The sequence below is a fragment of the Delphinapterus leucas genome, chromosome 12 (genome assembly GCF_059928025.1).
Source record: "Delphinapterus leucas isolate spDelLeu-1000000601 "Yukka" chromosome 12, BTC_Dleu_Yukka2, whole genome shotgun sequence".
NCBI classification, from domain to species: domain Eukaryota; kingdom Metazoa; phylum Chordata; class Mammalia; order Artiodactyla; family Monodontidae; genus Delphinapterus; species Delphinapterus leucas.
Genome location: NC_143140.1, coordinates 78,652,951 through 78,674,412, shown reverse-complemented (window position 1 = coordinate 78,674,412; position 21,462 = coordinate 78,652,951). Strand labels below are relative to the sequence as shown.

General features: G+C 34.7%; 1 protein-coding gene across 5 annotated transcripts in view; it reads right to left on the bottom strand.

Annotated features, from left to right (window-relative positions):
• The window catches only part of STXBP5 (syntaxin binding protein 5), a 165,990-nt gene that overhangs the window by 34,927 nt on the left and 109,601 nt on the right, over positions 1-21,462 (bottom strand). For 3 of the 5 annotated variants that reach the window (XR_016395246.1, XM_022558713.2, XM_089922103.1), the window contains 3 exons: positions 20,063-20,128; positions 15,326-15,385; positions 15,176-15,223 (listed from right to left, as the gene is read on the bottom strand). Coding sequence is in view for 4 of the 5 variants with exons in the window: in XM_022558713.2 (XP_022414421.1) it covers positions 15,176-15,223; positions 15,326-15,385; positions 20,063-20,128 (174 nt within the window). In the remaining variant the exon portion in view is untranslated. The remainder of the gene's footprint in view (positions 1-15,175; positions 15,224-15,325; positions 15,386-20,062; positions 20,129-21,462) is intronic. The other 2 variants (XM_022558722.2, XM_022558733.2) reach the window with 2 other exon arrangements.

Here is a 21,462-nt window from a genome sequence, read left to right as displayed (position 1 = left end):
AAATGGCTGCTCTTGTATTTAACATCCAATTCTCTTAAACCTAGAAGATACTATACCCCTCTCAAAATGTTTTTTAAAATGCAATATTAAACTTTTGAAAGAATTCAGAGGTTTTCACCAAATATCAAAGGTACAATGTACGCAGACTGATAAATAATATCTATACAATATTCGAAGGAGAAAAATCAGTCAGATACAGTCTAAAGATACTCTTTCAGAATCAGATAATGTGGATGCCTCTCTAGACCCCGCTACTCTGATTTGATTAAGTTATTCTGAAACGTAATCAAGTGCTTATAAATCTTGAATGTGCACACTAGTCACCTGGGTATCTTGTGAAATCAGATTCTTGCACTTCTAACAGGCTCCCAGGAGATGCTGATGCTGCTGTTATGTGGACCACAGAGAGCATCAACGTCCCTAGACTAAAAGCAACTTCAGGATAGGGAACAAGACTAATTCAACAAACCCAGTATGTAGATACAGTAAGTCCACAGCAAACATTTCTTGAAGAAGCTTCAACATCTAGTTTGTAAAATGTGGAAGTGTAAAGTACGGTGGTTAGGACTGGATTTGGAATCAGACCAAATACGAGTTTATATCTAATTCAACCAACTACTAGGTGTGTGACCTTAGGCCAATCACTTTGCCTCTCTAAACCTTAAATTTCCTCATCTGTAAAATGGGAATAGATATTAATGACAATTTCATAGTTGTGAAGATTATATAAGATGACATAAGCAAAACATTAGGCATAATACCTTACACACAGTGTGGATTTGATAAACCTTATTATTTATGAATAATAAACAAATGACTTTTTCATAAACTGTAAAATGTTACACAGATGAGCTATTAATATACTTGTAAACAATCCAATATTTCTTTATTCTAATTCTATGGTAATATTCCAATTAACTAAAACAAGAAAATGGAAAAAAACTTTTAGGATATAAATATAGAATGGCGTGCACAACTATAAGCTCAACCTCTTTTTAAGTTCATTTCAAAAACTAAGTTCTATATCTAAACATAAGAAGTGAAATAAACCTGAGTAATTTATAAGATATTTTTATGGGGAAGCGGTGGAGGGGGGAAAAGATTTAATTCCTTGGCATTTCCTGTGTAATTTATATTTATGCCTTCAGGTTCCATAGCCCTTTCTTCTGTAGTCTCCATCTAGTGATACTAAACCCATCTGATGAACTGATCATATAGTTTCAGATACTGAACTCTTCAGTACTAGTGTTTCACTTTGTTATAAAGTTTTAATTTTCTCTGCTGATATTCTCCATCTGTTCACTCACTATGACCATGTTCCCATTTCAGTACCTGAACATATAATATTATAGCAGCTGCTTTAAAACTCTTGGCTGCTAATTTCAACATCTAGGTCATCTTATAGTCTGTTTCTACTGATTTTTTAAATTCTTAATTATGGGTCATATTTTCTCATGATTCTGAACTTTTATTTCACTTGTCTAGGAACTTTTGATTGAATGTGGACATATGTTTTGACTGAATAGTAGATAATATGTTGAAGGGAGCCTGGATTACACCATCAACCTTAACTGGTGTTGAGTTTTGTTCTGCCATGCAGTTAAATTACTGGTGGATAACAAGCTTGGTTTTATTCTTTGTTAGGGTGGGTCTATTTCAGTTAGAACTTTGTTCTAGGGTATGGCTCTTATGCTAAGAACTGATCCTTACTCTTCAAGAGTGGCCTTGTTGGGATATAAACAGAATGAATGAGGTGCTCAGCAAGGTCTCACTACGTCTACTCCCAGCATCGCATGACCTCTGATATCACTGGTCAGCTCTCAGCCTCACAGCAGGTGGTTGTTAAGTAGGCCTACTGAAGTCTTGACCAGCTCGTATGTGGCCCAGCCCTAAGGCAAGGACCTGCATTGAATCTCCACAGGGACTTCTAGGAATCCCCCTTGAAGCAGTTCCTTCTTCTCTAGTGCCCTCCCTCACAAATTCCAGTCACTTTAGAAGCCCAGAACTCCAATTTCTTCCTCCTTAGCTTAATGAGACTGCAACTCCACTTGGGTTCTAATCACTCTGCACTGCAACAGGAAAATTATTCTCTGGCAGAGAACTGTGTTTCACCTCATGCTTTTCTTTCTCTTGAGGATGACAGTCCTGGACTGTTCAATGCCTGGCAATAAGAGCCTCATGTATTTTGACTAGTTTTACTGTTGTCTTCTGTGAGAGGCTGAGTTCCAAACCCAAGGTCTAAAGTTGAAATTTAGGCTAAATGTTTCTATCTTTCAGTTTTTGCGACTACTTCAGAGGAATATCCTTGTTTTAAGGTCTGTTTAATCAACCTCCTTGGTGGCAGGTCCAGGAGAGGCAGATCCACTTCTGGAGAACCTCTAGTTAGTCCTCCTGGCTTATAAACTGTACTCTGGTTGTAATTTTGTGAGGAGGCAGTTGCAGACTTTATCCAGCATTTTCTGAAGCTCATATTTTTACTTCTCAGGAGTCTCAGAAGTGCTTGCCAACATAATTACCTTGTCACCTGATTTCATCACACTGAAAAAGAAACTTCTGCTCATGCTTTGAAGTTACTCAGCTTCCACTGAGGTTTTCAAACTGAAAACATATGATCTGAATGAGTTCTTGGAAGGCAAATTGCCTGTTTTTCTCTTCTTTATCTGTGTATTCTTCAACTCTTGCCCTGGTACCCAGTATCTTGCTTGCTTTGAAATCCTCTGTCACTAGAAACTATAAAATAGCTCTCTTTTTCTATGCCTTTGTCCACAGCAGAAACAATGGGAATGAGTAAAGAAGTTTCTTCAGTCGGAAGAAAACTGGAGTCAGAGATGGATCTCAGCAGGCTGTTAACCTGAGTGTGTTTGCTCTCTCTTCTTATAAACCAGAATGAGAATATCAAGCTGGCTCGCTGAATAAGCAGTAAAGAGCTGCGTTTGATTGTAAAGAATAATGAAGTTACACTTAATCACAACAATCATGTCTGCAATGGTAGTTTCAACACCAAGGAAAGATGATGTTCAAGAGAAGTAAATCTTAAGGCAAGGGGACTGCATGGGCCATTATACCATAGATGACAGTTTCCTCATGGTTGATGCTTTTTAGTTCTTTGCAAAGAAAAGTTTCTCAATTATAGAGATTCTTACCACTTCTCTGAAATTAAACAGATGCTTTGAAATTTTCCTTTAGCTTTTCTACCCACTGTGTTCCACATCTTATTCTTCTAAGGAAGGTTTTTTAAAGGAAAACAGAACTATGACTTTTATATTAAACAATGTACCAACAATAAAAGGTAAAATGACTTCTTATTATGACAGTATGAAGAAGATGCCAAAAAAGCAAATGGATCTTTGTTTACATCGAGAGCAGTTCAATAATTAGAATAAAGTGACAATATCACTTTTCTCACCTGCAGAGATCCAATGCAACTCTTTTCATGGATAATGTCGAAATGTATGCATATTAAATAAAAGCAATCAGAATAATTCTAAAAAAAAGACTAAAAATCAGCTTGTAGGATAGAGCAAGCAATCCAAGGGGGGAAAGTGGGACCAAGAAGTAGAAACTCTCCTATCACACACTATTTTAATAGTCATTTGAACTAATAATGTCAGCTTCTACCTCCCATCCTAGAATATAAATTCTATGAATTTGGGAACAGACTTTATTTTGCAAATTACTGCATCTATGCATGTGTCTAGCACTTAATGTGTATGTTCAATAAACATGGCAATGAATGAAAATAAGCAAAAACTGTTATTGGAATTTTTGGAAAGAAGCTGAATTTCTTCACGAAGTGAAAAAGAGAGAAAAAGGGGACAAATTAAATATAGGCTTATTAATCAAAAGGACAACTTTTGGAAATACAAAACACTTATCCATTACCTAAGATGAAGGAGAAACTTTAAAAAGATACTAATACCTGTCTGGTAAAGATTTGACTATTACAAGTTCTCTTAATTCTTGAACTCCTACAGCTTTTGTCTTCATTATTTTTCCTGTCTCTACGTACTTTCCACAAACTCATAAAACTTAACATCTAGGATATCACCATAATCAAAAACATCTCAAAGCATTTCCTATAGAAGGTATTACATAAACTTAACATAATAAGTGCTGCGTGCTGAATTATTCCCCCCGAATTCACACGTTGAAGCCTTAACCCTTACTAACTCAGAATACGACCTATTTGGAGATAGGACCTTTAAAGAGGCGATTAAGTTGAAATGAGGTCACTAAGTGTGGGTGCTCATCCAATCTGATTGGTACATGTAAGAAGAAGAAATCTGGATACACAGACACACTAGGGGTGCACGTGCCTAGAAGAACAGACTATGTGAGGACACAGAAAGAAGGCAACCATCCGTAAACCAAGGAGAGAGGCCTCAGGAAGAAAAAAAAAAACCTGTCAATGCCTTGATCTTGGACTTCTAGCCTCTAGAACTATTCTAGAGAAAGTAAATTTCTATTATTTAAGCGACCCAGTTTGCAGCATTTTCATATGGCAACTCTAGCAAATAAATACAATAAGTAATGACAGAAAATAGATTGCCACATCAATAGTTCTGTTCAAACGATAGCTGGCGAAAAACTATTTCAGTAACGTAACTTTAATTTGGACTAATTTTCTTTATGTTAGGAAGCAAACAGCAAGTTATTTCTAGAAAGATCACTGCATATCCTTCTAATGTAAGAAAAAGATGATTCTATAGAGAGACGCATACACAGTAAGTACTGGTCTGGTAATAAAACGAACAGACTTTGCTGAGCAGATTTTATTATGAAATTTGACAGAAAATACACTAAGAAATAGAATTAGAGTTTGAGTACATAATATGCCATACTCTTCGGATTTTAGTCATCCTGAAAAAGAAAAAAGAATTCATTTAGAGGAATCCCTACTTGTATAATGGTTTTAAAATACCTGTCTGAAATTTCATTCTTGACAATTAAGAGTAAGTAATACGCTTTTTTCAAAAGAATGAAAAGAACTGAGGACAGTCTCAGAGACCTCTGGGACAACATTAAATGCACTAACATTTGAATTATAAGGGTTTCAGAAGAAGAAGAGAAAAAGAAAGGGACTGAGAAAATATTTGAAGAGATTATAGTTGAAAACTTCCCTAATATGGGAAAGGAAATAGTTAATCAAGTCCAGGAAGCACAGAAAGTCCCATACAGGATAAATCCAAGGAGAAATACACCAAGACACATATTAATCAAACTGTCAAAAATTAAATACAAAGAAAACATATTAAAAGCAGCAAGGGAAAAACAACAAATAACACACAAGGGAATCCCCATAAGGTTAACCGCTGATCTTTCAGCAGAAACATTACAAGCCAAAAGGGACTGGCAGGACATATTGAAAGTGATGAAGGAGAAAAACCTGCAACCAAGATTCCTCTACCCAGCAAGGATCTCATTAAGATTTGATGGAGAAATTAAAACCTTTACAGACAAGCAAAAGCTGAGAGAGTTCAGCACCGCCAAACCAGTTTTACAACAACTGCTAAAGGATCTTCTCTAGGCAAGAAACACAAGAGAAAGAAAAGACCTACAATAACGAACCCAAAACAATTAAGAAAATGGGAATAGGAACATACATATCGATAATTACCTTAAATGTAAATGGACTAAATGCTCCCACCAAAAGACACAGATTGGCTGAATAGATACAAAAACAAGACCCATATATTTGCTGTCTACAAGAGACCCACTTCAGACCTAGAGACACATACAGACTGAAAGTAAGGGGATGGAAAAAGATATTTCATGCAAATGGAAACCAAAAGAAAGCTGGAGTAGCACTTCTCATATGAGACAAAACAGACTTTAAAATAAAGACTATTAGAAGAGACAAAGAAGGACACTACATGATGATCAAGGGATCGATCCAAGAAGAAGATATAACAATTGCAAATATTTATGCACCCAACATAGGAGCACCTCAATACATAAGGCAAATACTAACAGCCATAAAAGGGGAAATCGACAGTAACATATTCATAGTAGGGGACTTTAACACCCCACTTTCACCAATGGACAGATCATCCATAATGAAAATAAATAAGGAAACACAAGCTTTAAATGATACATTAAACAAGATGGACTTAATTGATATTCATAGGACATTGCACCCAAAAACAACAGAATACACATTTTTCTCAAGTGCTCATGGAACATTCTCCAGGATAGATCATAACTTGGGTCACAAATCAAGGCTTGGTAAATTTAAGAAAATTGAAATTGTATCAAGTATCTTTTCCGACCACAACGCTATGAGACTAGATATCAATTACAGGAAAAGATCTGTAACAAATACAAACACATGGAGGCTAAACAACACACTACTTAATAACGAAGTGATCACTGAAGAAATCAAAGAGGAAATCAAAAAATACCTAGAAACAAATGACAGTGGAGACATGATGACCCAAAACCCATGGGATGCAGCAAAAGCAGTTCTAAGAGGGAAGTTTATAGCAATACAATCCTATCTTAAGAAACAGGAAACATCTCGAATAAACAACCTAACCTTGCACTTAAAGCAATTAGAGAAAGAAGAACAAAAAAACCCCCAAAGTTAGCAGAAGGAAAGAAATCATAAAGATCAGATCAGAAATAAATGAAAAAGAAATGAAGGAAACGATAGCAAAGATCAATAAAACTAAAAGCTGGTTCTTTGAGAAGATAAACAAAATTGATAAACCATTAGCCAGACTCATCAAGAAAAAAAGGGAGAAGACTCAAATCAATAGAATTAGAAATGAAAAAGGAGAAGTAACAACTGACACTGCAGAAATACAAAAGATCATGAGAGATTACTACAAGCAACTCTATGCCAATAAAATGGACAACTTAGAAGAAATGGACAAATTCTTAGAAATGCACAACCTGCCAAGACTGAATCAGGAAGAAATAGAAAATATGAACAGACCAATAACAAGTACTGAAATTGAAACTGCGATTAAAAATCTTCCAACAGATAAAAGCCCAGGACCAGATGGCTTCACATGCGAATTCTATCAAAAATTTACAGAAGAGCTAACACCTATCCTTCTCAAACTCTTCCAAAATATAGCAGAGGGAGGAACACTCCCAAACTCATTCTACGAGGCCACCATCACCTTGATACCAAAACCAGACAAGAATGTCACAAAGAAAGAAAACTACAGGCCAATATCACTGATGAACATAGATGCAAAAATCCTCAACAAAATACTAGCAAACAGAATCCAACAGCACATTAAAAGGATCATACACCATGATCAAGTGGGGTTTATTCCAGTAATGCAAGGATTCTTTAATATATACAAATCAATCAATGTGATAAACCATATTAACAAATTGAAGGAGAAAAACCATATGATCATCTCAATAGATGCAGAGAAAGCTTTTGACAAAATTTAACACCCATTTATGATAAAAACCCTGCAGAAAGTAGGCATAGAGGGAACTTTCCTCAACATAATAAAGGCCATATATGACAAACCCACAGCTAACATCGTCCTCAATGGTGAAAAACTGAAAGCATTTCCACTAAGATCAGGAACAAGACAAGGTTGCCCACTCTCACCACTCTTATTCAACACAGTTCTGGAAGTTTTAGCCACAGCAATCAGAGAACAAAAGGAAATAAAAGGAATCCAAATTGGAAAAGAAGAAGTAAAGCTGTCACTGTTTGCAGATGACGTGATACTATACATAGAGAATCCTAAAGATGCTACCAGAAAACTACTAGAGCTAATCAATGAATTTCGTAAAGTAGCAGGATACAAAATTAATGCACAGAAATCCCTGGCATTCCTATACACTAATGATGAAAAATCTGAAAGTGAAATCAAGAAAACACTCCCATTTACCACTGTAACAAAATGAATAAAATATCTAGGAATAAACCTACCTAAGGAGACAAAAGACCTGTATGCAGAAAATTATAAGACACTGATGAAAGAAATTAAAGATGATATAAATAGATGGAGAGATATACCATGTTCTTGGATTGGAAGAATCAACATTGTGAAAATGACTCTACTACCCAAAGCAATCTACAGATTCAATGCAATCCCTATCAAACTACCACTGGCATTTTTCACAGAACTAGAACAAAAAATTTCACAATTTGTATGGAAAAACAAAAGACCCCAAATAGCCAAAGCAATCTTGAGAACAAAAAACGGAGCTGGAGGAATCAGGCTCCCTGACTTCAGACTATACTACAAAGCTACAGTAATCAACACAGTATGGTACTGGCACAAAAACAGAAATATAGATAAATGGAACAGGATAGAAAGCCCAGAGATAAACCCACGCACATATGGTCACCTTATCTTTGATAAAGGAGGCAGGAATGTACAGTGGAGAAAGGACAGCCTCTTCAATAAGTGGTGCTGGGCAGGGAGATCAGCTCGGTGCTTTGTGACCGCCTGGAGGGGTGTGATAGGGAGGGTGGGAGGGAGGGAGACGCAAGAGGGAAGAGATATGAGAACATATGTATATGTATAACTTATTCACTTTGTTATGAAGCAGAAACTGACACACCATTGTAAAGCAATTATACCCCAATAAAGATGTGGAAAAAAAAAAAAGTGGTGCTGGGAAAACTGGACAGGTACATGTAAAAGTATGAGATTAGATCACTCCCTAACACCATACACAAAAATAAACTCAAAATGGATTAAAGACCTAAATGTAAGGCCAGAAACTATCAAACTCTTAGAGGAAAACACAGGCAGAACACTCTATGACATAAATCACAGCAAGATCCTTTTAGACCCACCTCCTAGAGTAAGGGAAATAAAAACAAAAATAAACAAATGGGACCTAATGAAACTTCAAAGCTTTTGCACAGCAAAGGAAACCATAAACAAGACCAAAAGATGACCCTGAGAATGGGAGAAAATATTTGTAAATGAAGCAACTGACAAAGGATTAATCTCCAAAATTTATAAGCAGCTCATGCAGCTTAATAACAAAAAAACAAACAACCCAATCCAAAAATGGGCAGAAGACCTAAACAGACATTTCTCCAAAGAAGATATACAGACTGCCAACAAACACATGAAAGAATGCTCAACATCACTAATCATTAGAGAAATGCAAATCAAAACTACAATGAGATATCATCTCACACCACTCAGAATGGCCATCATCAAAAAATCTAGAAACAATAAATGCTGGAGAGGGTGTGGAGAAAAGGGAATCCTCTTGCACTGTTGGTGGGAATGTAAATTGATACAGCCACTGTGGAGAACAGTATGGAGGTTCCTTAAAAAACTACAAATAGAACTACCATATGACCCAGCAATCTCACTATTGGGCATATACCCTGAGAAAACCATAATTCAAAAAGAGTCATGTACCCAAATGTTTATTGCAGCTCTATTTACAATAGCCCAGAGACGGAAACAACCTAAGTGTCCATCATCAGATGAATGGATAAAGAAGATGTGGCACATATATACAATGGAATATTACTCAGTCATAAAAAGAAACGAAATTGAGCTATTTGTAATGAGGTGGATAGATCTAGATTCTGTCATACAGAGTGAAGTAAGTCAGAAAGAGAAAGACAAATACCGTATGCTAACACATATATATGGAATTTAAGAAAAAATGTCATGAAGAACCTAGGGGTAAGACAGGAATAAAGACACAGACGTAGTAGAGAATGGACTTGAGGATATGGGGAGGGGGAAGGGTAAGCTGTGACAAGGCGAGAGAGAGGCATGGATATATATACACTACCAAACGTAAGGTAGCTAGCTAGTGGGAAGCAGCCACATAGCACAGGGAGATCAGCTAGGTGCTTTGTGACTGCCTGGAGGGGTGGGATAGGGAGGGTGGGAGGGAGGGAGACGGAAGACGGAAGAGATATGGGAACATATGTATATGTATAACTTATTCACTTTGTTATGAAGCAGAAACTAACACACCATTGTAAAGCAATTATACTCCAATTAACATGTAAAAAAAAGTAAGTAATACGCTTTTTTCAAAGTGGAAAATATTAAAGTTACCTGTAAAAACGGTATTACTGCACACTTGACTCATCTTCTCTTTCAAGATGAGCTTCTGTTCTTTCAGTAGCCACATTGTGGATTAAATGTAAAGATGAACTTCTATAGATGTAGCAGCCACATTTTGGGTTGAATATTGGGGAATATAAACTAGAAATATCAGTACTAACTTGTTTTATAATGAATTAGAATAATTTTAAAACTTAAAATTCTATTTAATTTCATACAGACCTTTTCAAATTCATATGGCAAACTCCAAATAAACCTCTGAGAACTTATTTTTTGAATTGTAAATATAAAAGAATTGGGAAGACAGCACAAGAAGAGACCATACACTATGAGAACAGTGACATGCTACAGTGTATAGTGAACAGACCGGGATTCTGATCTTGACTAAGTCATGATCATGGGATATTTCTTTGGATAGGCTCAAATTTTTTTCTTGAAAAATAAAGGGGCTTGAGCTGCTTTAAAACTGTAGGATTTAATAAGTTAGTGATTTAGAATATAATGGTTCAGAACAGATTTAAGTCTGTTAGAACACTTTAATATAAAAAAGGGATCATTGGGACTCATATATAGGAGAACTCATGAAAACAGCACTTGGACATTATCTTCATTTAAGTAGACTTCAAAAATTACTTCAGTTTTTGCTAAGAAAGCAAATTAATTATTCCCCAAGTAACTGCTAATTCAAAAATCTGAGACATAAAAAGGGCCCTGGAGGTATTATCTTTCCTATATTAATAAATATCATATGACAAATGTCTAGTATAATATCTAGAACTTAGGAGGTGTCCATTAAATAGAGCTACTGGGGTGGGATGAATTGGGAGATTGGGATTGACATATATACACTACTATGTATAAAACAGATAACTAATGAGAACTGCTATATAGCACAGGGAACTCTACTTAATGCTCTCTGATGACCTAAATGGGAAGGAAATCCAGAAAAGAGGGGATACATATATATGTATGGCTGATTCAGTTCGCTGTGCAGCAGAAGCTAGCACAGCACTGTAAAGCAACTACACCCCAATTAAGAAAAAATAGAGCTATCATTCTGTTTGTTTCGGCACAGCACTAATTGAGTCACCATACTTTTGAATCTTTATTCTTTCATCTCCAGTATTATTTCCCCCTCACAGTTTCATGTAATCATTCCTTCTATATGAAAATTAGTAATAAAATGGGGCATGGGCAGGGTTGTAGACTATGGAATCCAGCTAGAAATCTACTTTCAGACTGAAGTAGACTCATAATGAAATAGAATGATCTTTAGAGAAGTTCAATCGTGTAATTTCAAGATCTACCAAACAATGCTAACATCTGGACCATATTTTATTCATAAGTATATCATGAAAAATTTGTTTAATACTTTAACAAAGATACATATTTTAGGACTATTGTTATATAAACTTAGAATAAAAAGCTTTATATATTTCTGAAATTTTATAAAATATAAATAACGAACAAAAAATTGATAAGCAATCTTATTTTCTAAATGATTTACAGAAATTGCTAACTAACTACAGGAAAGTTATTGATTTTGGAAATGTTGGCCATTAAGATTTTACTAACAAAAATTATTCATAAGGTATGAACAGGCAAAACAAATCACTATATGTGTATTACATGCATAGGGATGCTGCAGTTGCATTATATACTATGTTATATTTTTACTGTTAAATTCACAAGACTAAAGTTATGTCTTTTTAGGCTGCTATTCTTATGCACGAACAATGAAGTCATTGTCAGTATCGTTTACCTGAGTTAGCTGTTGGTCAGGAAACAAACAATGAAGCCAGGCTTTGGGTAGATGGGTTCAGGAACCCTACTGTCCACTCTATTTACTCTCACTTGAGTCTGCTCTTTGAGAAAGGTAGACTTCCAGGCACTGTATATTATATTTGTGTGATGGGTACCATGATGGCCCCCATGACCTAGTGCTTGGACAGAATTTAACATGAGCCACCTTTTTTCCAGGTTACCATGTAGATAGAACAGGGTCAGAGCCAGATTATCTAGTTTCAAATCACACAACAGATTTGTTTTTGAATCCTTACAGCCTTCAGTAAATCTTCTTAAGAGGTGATACAGGATACTGTTGAAGAGGACAAACAGTGGAGTTGGACAAGCTCAGTATAAATCATGGCTCCGACATTTGCTAGCTGTGTAACCAATAGATACTCTACATGCTCTTTAACTCTTAGTGTCCTCACCTGTGAAACAGGGAAATAACAGTAAGTAGCTAACTGAGGTTACTGAGTGGATTAAATAAGAAAAAAATATTTATAAATGGTTGTTACAATGTGCTAGGAAAATTGTAATTGTTAAGTATATTTTTAAAAAAATTGTTACCATCTCAGCTATTTCAGCTGTACTGTCAGGCAGCAAAAAACAGTTGATTTTCCACGGTTGGGTCAGATTGTTAAAGTGAGAATGACATCCTGTACACCCTCTGGCCCCATCCTCTCTGATATGACACAAGCAGCAGTTACTTTCAAAGTGTAAGTGAAACTTAGGGACAAAACTTCAGAGCCAATACATTCTGTCAGCCTTCCACATAAGGTCGTTCTTTCACCAGTGATGATCTTGGAGGTGCGAGGCTTAATTCTTATGCCTTCCCTTATTAGGCCACAACATAACTGCCTAAGCTAAAGCAATAAATGTCTGTAGATTGAGGAAGAACAAGGTGATAATTTTATGAGGTTCAGGATCCTTTAGAGCAAGTATGGGATTGGATGATAGGGAACATAGTGAGGTCAGAACGCTCAAGGAGTCCTAGCACATTTGATACTATTAAGCTTTAAGTATTGATAGAAAAAAAGAGAGGTCTTTAGGAGATTTTATGAATTTTTTCCCAATGTTTCATTGACATTTTATGTGTTTTTCAGTAGCATATTTTATGCTAAGTCTTATTACAAAACTAGACACTAATGTAGGGAGATAAACTGTTTTTTTGTTTTGTTTTTTTTTTAAACTGAAAAAACTTTACAATCTAAAATGGCATAGTCTCTATCTGAATGAAGAAAAAATTGAGAAGTAAGCTTGCCTTCTATATACCTTGGGATATACGTTGGAATTAAAAAACTACCAGTTATAAAGTAAGTCAGTCACAGGGATGTAATGTATAGCACAGGGAATACAGTCACAAATACTATAACTTGGTATGGTACGTAATGTATAAAAATACTGAATCACTATGTTGTACACCTGAACCTATTATAATATTGTAAGTCAATTATACTTCAAAAAAATACTGCAAGATTCCAACTGAAAACAATTAAAATTATATATAAAATAGGAGATATAAAAGTAGTTTCTGGAGATGAAAAATAATTATTTATAACTGTATAGCTAACATAAGTTTGAAAAGTTGAATAAAGTTAATGTTTCCCAAAAAATATAACTACAGAAAGTGGCATGACAAAAAAACTTGCTGGTAACATTCTTGCTTTCTTTTTTATGTTACCGAAGAACTATCCTTCCAATAATGTTCTCAATCCTAAGAAATTTATTAAAGTCTTTCAAATAATCACACTCAGATATTCCATGTTTCATATTCTATTCATAACCCAGAAAAAAAAGGAAAGTGAGTCAAAACATTTAACAAAGCAAACATAACCCCAGGATCGAAAATCAAATAGATAAATTATTTGAAAAATTTAATTATGTACAAAGTAACTTTCATGCAAGGTAAAATTCCTAGGTAATTAAATTTTACAAGTTCTTTGATAAATTATACGTAGAAAAGTCCCTTCTAACTTTTTACATTACATGACAGTAAAAGAACCTCTAAAGTACTATTAAGAGAGTATATACTAAAAAGGAAATTGGTTGAAAAAGAAGTATGCAGTAGTGCTCGTAGATAATGAAAGTGATTTAAATGTTACCAAATGATTCACTAAAGTACCACAAATACAAACAGATAAATAATTGATACTCCATAAATGAAGAGTCCTTTGCCCAAGAATAAACCGCGTTATTCAAAAAATGACCAGAGGTGCTAAAAGTCTGCCAATGTTAATATGACTAAACAGGGTTCAATTTACAACATGCAAACAATATGGATGCTACTTCTAAGAATTTTAGAAATTTACCACATATTAAACTTTATCAGTTGAAAAGGTGTAAATCTATTCCAGCTGCCTAGAAATTCATCTAATTTAAGACAATTCAATGAATTGTGGGAGTTTCGGGGGAAATAAGTAATATGTTAACAGTGTAATAAATTTTTGGATTTACATCAAAGATTAAATGTATTCTCTTTTAGTAAAATGGTGTTTCTCAGGCTTGTGAAAATCTTCAGACAGGGCTTCCCTGGTGGCGCAGTGGTTGGGAGTCCGCCTGCCGATGCAGGGGACACAGGTTCGTGCCCCGGTCTGGGAGGATCACACATGCCGTGGAGCGGCTAGGGCCATGAGCCATGGCCGCTGAGCCTGTGCGTCCGGAACCTGTGCTCCACAACGGGAGAGGCCACAACAGTGAGAGGCCCGCGTACCACAAGAAAAAAAAAAAAAAATCCTCAGACAAAATTCAAATTTTTATGACTAAAAAACCCTAGTTTATGTCCCTAAAGTTTAATTATATATTTTATCCCCCAGTTTGAAACTTTGAAAATCTTGGACTGAGTAATTAATTTCAAAGTATCACTCATTTTTACTTGGGGGGAAGGAGTGGTAGAAAATTCCCATTTAACCCAAGGGTAGTACAGATTACAGACTACAAGTCAATATTTTAAAGAACCACTTCCTTGAAATCTGGAGTCTGGATAATGTGAGGATAGAAGACAGGTAGGAAAAAATACGAGTAAAACTATAAAGAAAAAATTTCAAAACTTTGGAGTATAAAACTGTACTACGTATGGCATAAATTGAACCCTGCTTTATTTTAAAATAAAGCAAAAATAAAAATTAATAGAACAATTCACACTGTTAAGTCAGAGGAAGAACTGCAACCCCAGTTTAAGTGATTTTTAATAATTATTGCCCCAATGAGTTTAGAAGAAACACAGCCCAGGAGATGATTGTTTAGCATAGGAATAACAAATTAATATATACAAAATGCAATGCATTAGATAATTTTCTGGTATTGAGTTAGCATTGCAAATAGCAAGGATTAGAAACAAAATAGAAATGTCTATTTCCTACCTATATCACTGGCTACCGTCTTGGAAAACTTTCTGCTTTTGATCTTCACTGAAAATAATATTTTGATACAAAATGTCAAAATCTATTCAAAGTAAACTACATGAATTAAATGTAATTAAATGAAAATACTGTAAAATAAAGATACTATACCCTTTTCTATAAAATTATTCACTTTTTGTTGATCATCTGAATTGTGTGGTGATGAAGAACCTACACAAATGAAGACAATGGAAGGAACAGGCACATAGTCAGTCACAAACGCTGAGTTGTCACAGGGAAAAGTACAAACAAAGTAATCTGGTAACCCTTAAAACAAGTTCCCATACTACTGGCCAGAAGAAAATATCATGTATATAGTTAATAATAATTCTTATAATATTACAGTAAGAACAGCAATCAGTAGTGCATTATCTTTCGTCGACCAATCTCTAGTATGTATAAATATTAACCCTAATGTATAATAATTTTTCCGTAAGTTACAACCATTTGGCAAAATTTTGGTATATATTATAAGTTAGAGAACAGATAAAGAAACATATAAGGAGTTAAATGTTTCTGAAAGAAAACATAAAAATTCTTGATATTAGTTAACCAAATAAGGTTTATCTAGTAGCAGAGTCCTGTATAAGTACTATACTGGTAAAGTTTATTTTAGAGTTAGCTTTCTAGATACAAACTTTAAAATCATATATAAATTCTACTAGTACCATAGAGGTCTTTAAAATACTGAGGATGATACTTATAATTTTAGATATGTTCAAATATTTACTTAAATTTAATGAGGTAAGAAATATTTTATTTCAACTGTGACTTTCAATACATTTATGTAATATTTTTATAATTAAGATTTTAGTCCTTTTTCCTTAAAAAGATGTTCCTAATTTTCATTGTATTTCTTTAATTTCTAACACAAACTTTTTATTATAAAGGGAATCCTAAGTAGTATTCTAGTTGACTTTATTATTAGAGTCAAACTACCTATCTTTATAACACATTTCAAATGATATCTCACCCATTAAAATTTTCACCATCTCTCCAGCTATAAATCACCTCCCCTTCTTTGAATTCCTGTAAAAGGTCACCTTGTTACTTCTCTTATGATGTTAATCACTTAACGCCTTATATTTTAAGTTTACATACACCTGACCTTTCCCACTGAACTGAATTGAGAAGCTGGGACCCTATGTGATTGATATTTGCATCTCTTTTGGACTCAGTGGAGTGCTCTTCATGTAGGAATCTCTAAGTAAACATTCGCTGAACGAATAAAGCTTTTCTGCTAGAAGTGACTATCTAGAACATAACTCGAAGTAAATAAAATGGTTTTTCTATGCTGATTTCTTTTTTAACCCAGTGAAACTACTGAGCCTTCATAAATAAGGTCAAAATTTGACCTTCCCCCACAAAATCGTACTTTCTTTCTGTGGCCAGGTGGAAAACATCCTTGAAGTCTCTTCTCAGACCAAGTAAAGCCTGTCAACATTGGCAGGATCCAATTACTTCTAAAACAGTCTTATAAAAATTACTCTTTTAAAACTATGTTATTTTTGCTAAATAGCATTTATAGATCCTCATAAATCCTATATCAAAAAATATCATATAAGTAACACTGAGCTCAGCAACATTTTCAGGAATAGAAATAGGGTACACTCCTTTTTCACATAATTCAGATTTTAAAAAGATAATGGTTATGAGAAGATGTTACATATACTTTAAAATATTATTCATCTCTGATACTATATAACCACATGGATGTACAAATATTTATTAACACTTGTTTTATTTGATATATTTCATATCAGACTAATAGCAAGATAGCATATCTGAACACGAATATAAAATTATAAAAATGCCCGGTATTTCTAACATAAAAATAGGCAACATAAGCCGTAATGTGAATAAAAGAAGCAGATGTATTTTTCCCCGAACTGAAAATGTCTACTACCAGTTGTCATAACTTCTGTGACAGTTCATGAAAAAGTTCCAAAAATGATTTTAGCATTTCCTACTTGAATACATTTTAAAATTTAGATTAAATAAACACAGAAAATACATACAGCTTTTGTTTTTTTCTAGGGTACACAGAAACTCCTGAGGGCACCATCTCATGGTATGTGGCCTTGGGTTTTCTTCAATTTGAAATGTATATATCCATATACATACATACATACATACATACATACACACACACATAAATTTTGGATGCAGCACTAAAATATATCCCAACATTAGAGAAGTGCTCAGTGAAGCACTCTGAGTTCTTTGAAATAAAGATCAAATGAAGATGGCAGAAATAATTTTCTATGTTAATTCAGGATGGCAGAATTAATTTTCTATTTCAGAGAGATTGTTGGTTTATTTAAAGATAAATGGAAAGGGAAAACTATATTCATAACTTGGATTTTCTCAGGATGATTTTTTTTTTTTTTTTCCAGTATGCGGGCCTCTCACTGCTGTGGCCTATCCCGTTGCAGAGCACAGGCTCCGGATGCGCAGGCTCAGCGGCCATGGCTCAGGGGCCCAGCCGTTCCGCGGCATGTGGGATCTTCCCGGACCGGGGCACGAACCCGTGTCCCCTGCATCGGCAGGCGGACTCTCAACCACTGCGCCACCAGGGAAGCCCTCTCAGGATGATTTTTGAATAGAGCTTTGATATTAGTTGGCTAAACTGTTCAGATCACAAATCTTGATTACGGGCTTTAAAAGCTTTTCAGAAGAGTTTCTCTTCAATTATACGTATTATTTCAAATGAACGTATTGGTTTTGATAAAGGGCATATGGCTACTTTTCATTTCTATAATAGAGGTCCTCTTCTTAGTATTTATTAGGAATTCAGTTGAACTCCCAACCCACTTTTTATACGTTTCTTCTCTCATAAACACAAATGTTGTTTTCTAGCAACTATTTCCAGAGCTTTATTTTAGTTTCTATGGTAGTTCTTAGTATTTATGCATGACTGACATCCATTTCCTGGTATATGAAACATGTTTTAGGTACAACTATTGTCTACCAAAGTGTGGTCTGTTTTTTGTAAAAGCAGTCTTTTCTGATATGCATGAATGAATATAACTCTTCAGATAACTCTTCGCTCTTTCAGAGCATAATCAAAGACTAAACTAAATAAACTAAGAGGTTATATCTAAAGATGAGAATTTGTGATTTATCAATGATTTCTGAGGTCACAATTTTTACTTTGCATTTCAAACTCACCTAAAAGGATGCCTGGTGTCATACATATTTCTGCACGTTAAAACTATATTTTCTTTTCATGTGAACCAAAGAGCACAGTATATTTGAAAATGTTGAATGATGTCTGAGTTTCTCTGGTACAACAGATAACCTGGAGGGTTTTTACCAGTATACATTTTTTATATTTATCTATTGAATAATTATACTGAAGTGTACTTACATATTTATCTACAATTACCTCTCGTTGGGTTATCCCAAATTGCTAGAAATATACACCTATTGAAAGTCTGACTTAGGGTGAAAAGGAGTATTAATTTATTTGGGCTGAATCTTGTTAAAACATATTTGATAGTCATTTAATATATTGAAAGACAATATATCACATGTCCAAGTTATCAAATGTGGCCTATAGTCTTAACATATTGACAAGTGCATTCATATGGCCTTTAGGGAAGGTGAGAACATCAGAACAGTACTGTATATGGTTGGAGGAAGAACAGTAATAATTAAGAGATATTATAATTCTAAATCATATTCAGAAATAACTCTAGTCCTGTGAGATGGGAAGTACGTATTGCTCCATATTACTTGTTCAATGTTATTCTAACAACGTTCAGCCTTAATATTAGGTGCTAATGATATGAGTGATTCCTGTATTCCATATGTTTTATTGGTGTAATGAGTGTACTTAAATATGAAATTTGAATACTAAGAAAACCAGAAGGCACATATATTTTAAGAAAAGAAATGATTAACTTGAGCAATATCAGGAAAATGCAATTTTAAAAAGAAAACCTCACAAAAGTTCTATTGGTCCTAGATCTAACAGAATGGTAAACTGAAATATGAGGGAGTAAAGTAAAATGCACCTCTCAATTTTTCCCATTCTTAAAATTATTTCTGATGTAGAACTACCTATGCAAGGATCAAAATCTGTCTAAGAACAGTGTTACTTTCTGTTGAGAACAATCTTTCCAGTAGAAAGCTGATGAAAATTCCCAGCCAGAATGATTTAATAAATACGTCAGTTAAAATTATGAAGTTAACCTTACTAAATTTTAGCAAAGTTTCAATCCACTAAAAAGAATAGTGAATTCAGGATCCTCTTAATTGTACGGGGACTCAAAAAGTAATGTTACTCTGAAATATTAATACATACATAGGTTACATAAGACTAATATATGGATAAGAAAGGACAAATACTTTAATACAGCTATAAAATTATATCTCATATTACTTTGATCAAAATCAAATGTAACTAGTCTACAATTATTCTAACTGTCCACAGTCACCATTAGATAAGTGTTAAAAATCTTTCATAACATTTAGGTGAACATTATTCATGGATCAGAGCACTATTCTACCAGATGACTCCAGGCATGCTGACAGCAAAGACAAAAACTGTAGATGACGAAACCTTCGATCCAATGGTAAGAAGTAAAATACATTTTCCCAAAAAAGTGTAAATATTAGAGGCTAAGTAAACAGTTACACGACTCTTAACAGGTAATAGCTGTAGATTTTTATCTAATGCATTTCTTTTCACTTAATGAGAATGCAAAGAATAGTTATGATTTTAAGAATAAACAGTGACACAGAAGTTCCCTGTAGGTGTGTTTTAAACTCTTATCTGTACAAATTTGACAAGGTGTATTTTTTGTAGAATTATAATTATTAATAAAATAAAAAGCAAATTACCAGAAGTTGGAGATTTGCAGCGATCTTCTGGGGCTACAGTCCCTTCACTAATATCGCACAGACCTGCTAAAAAACAAAACCAAAACCAAATCACACCACAAGTTTATGTAAGTGCAGTTTTACCTCCTATTTACAGTATGTATTTAATGATAGTCCATTAAAAAAAAAACCCCAGCAGGTTAGCAGACTACGCTGGCATTGATACTATGCTCATTAGTTTTGAGATCAGAATATAGGAGTATTCTGATATTAAAACACCTCAAACTAACACAGCAGTCATCAGTTAAACAAATAAGAAACAATTTCCGAAAGAGATAATTTGCTGTTTTTCAGGGACATTAGATATAACACAGGATTTTGTTTAAAGCCGGCAATTTGAGGGCATATGACGTACATACTTCTTATTGGATTTCACTTGAAGGAGAATAAATACTTGGTAATAAATTTGGTGACTTTTACATCATAAGGACTCTCAACTCAAACCTCAAAGTGGTTTCCCCTAAGTATATCTCAAGTACCTCCCTTAAGTATCACTGAATAATAATTAAGAAAATATTGTGTGCTTCCAAGTTTGCAATATTTAAAATACAAGCATACCTTGTTTTACTGCACTTTTCACTTTGCTTGTATTGCATTTTTTTACAAATTGAAGGCTGTGGCAACCCGGCACTGAGAAAGCGTACAAGCACCATTGTTTTCAACAGCATTTGCTCACTTCGTGTCTCTATGTCACATCTCAGTAATTCTCATAATAATAATAATAAAGTCTGAAATATTACATTTGTTACGGTGATCTGTGATCAGTGATCTTTGATGTTACTATTTTAATTGTTTTGGGGCACCATGAACCACGCTCATGTAAGATAGCAAACTCAGTTGATAAATGTGTGTGTTCTGACTGCTCCACTGACCCGCCCTTCCCCCATTCCTCTCCCTCTCCTAAGGCCTCCCTATTCCCTGAGACACAATATTGAAAGCAGATCAGCTGATAACCCTACAGTGACCTCTAAGTGTTCAAGTGAAAGGAAGAGTCAGTCAGTCGCTCCCCTTTCTCTTGAAATCCAAAATGAGAAATAATTAAGCTTGGTGAGGAAGGCATGTCAAAAGCCCAGACAGGCTCAAAGCTAGGCCTCTTGAGCCAAACAGTTAGCCAAGTTGTGACTGCAAAGGAAAAGTTCTTGAAGGAAGTTAGACGTGCTACGCCAGTGAACACATGCATGATAAAGTGAAACAGCCTTAATGTGTTGATATGGAGAAAGTTTCAGTGGTTTGGATAGAAGATCAGATCAGCCACCACATTCCCTTAATCCAAAACCTAATCCAGAGGAAGACTCTAACTCTCTTCATTTCTATGAAGACTGAGAGAGGTGGGGAAGCTGCAGAAAAGTTTGAAGCTGGCA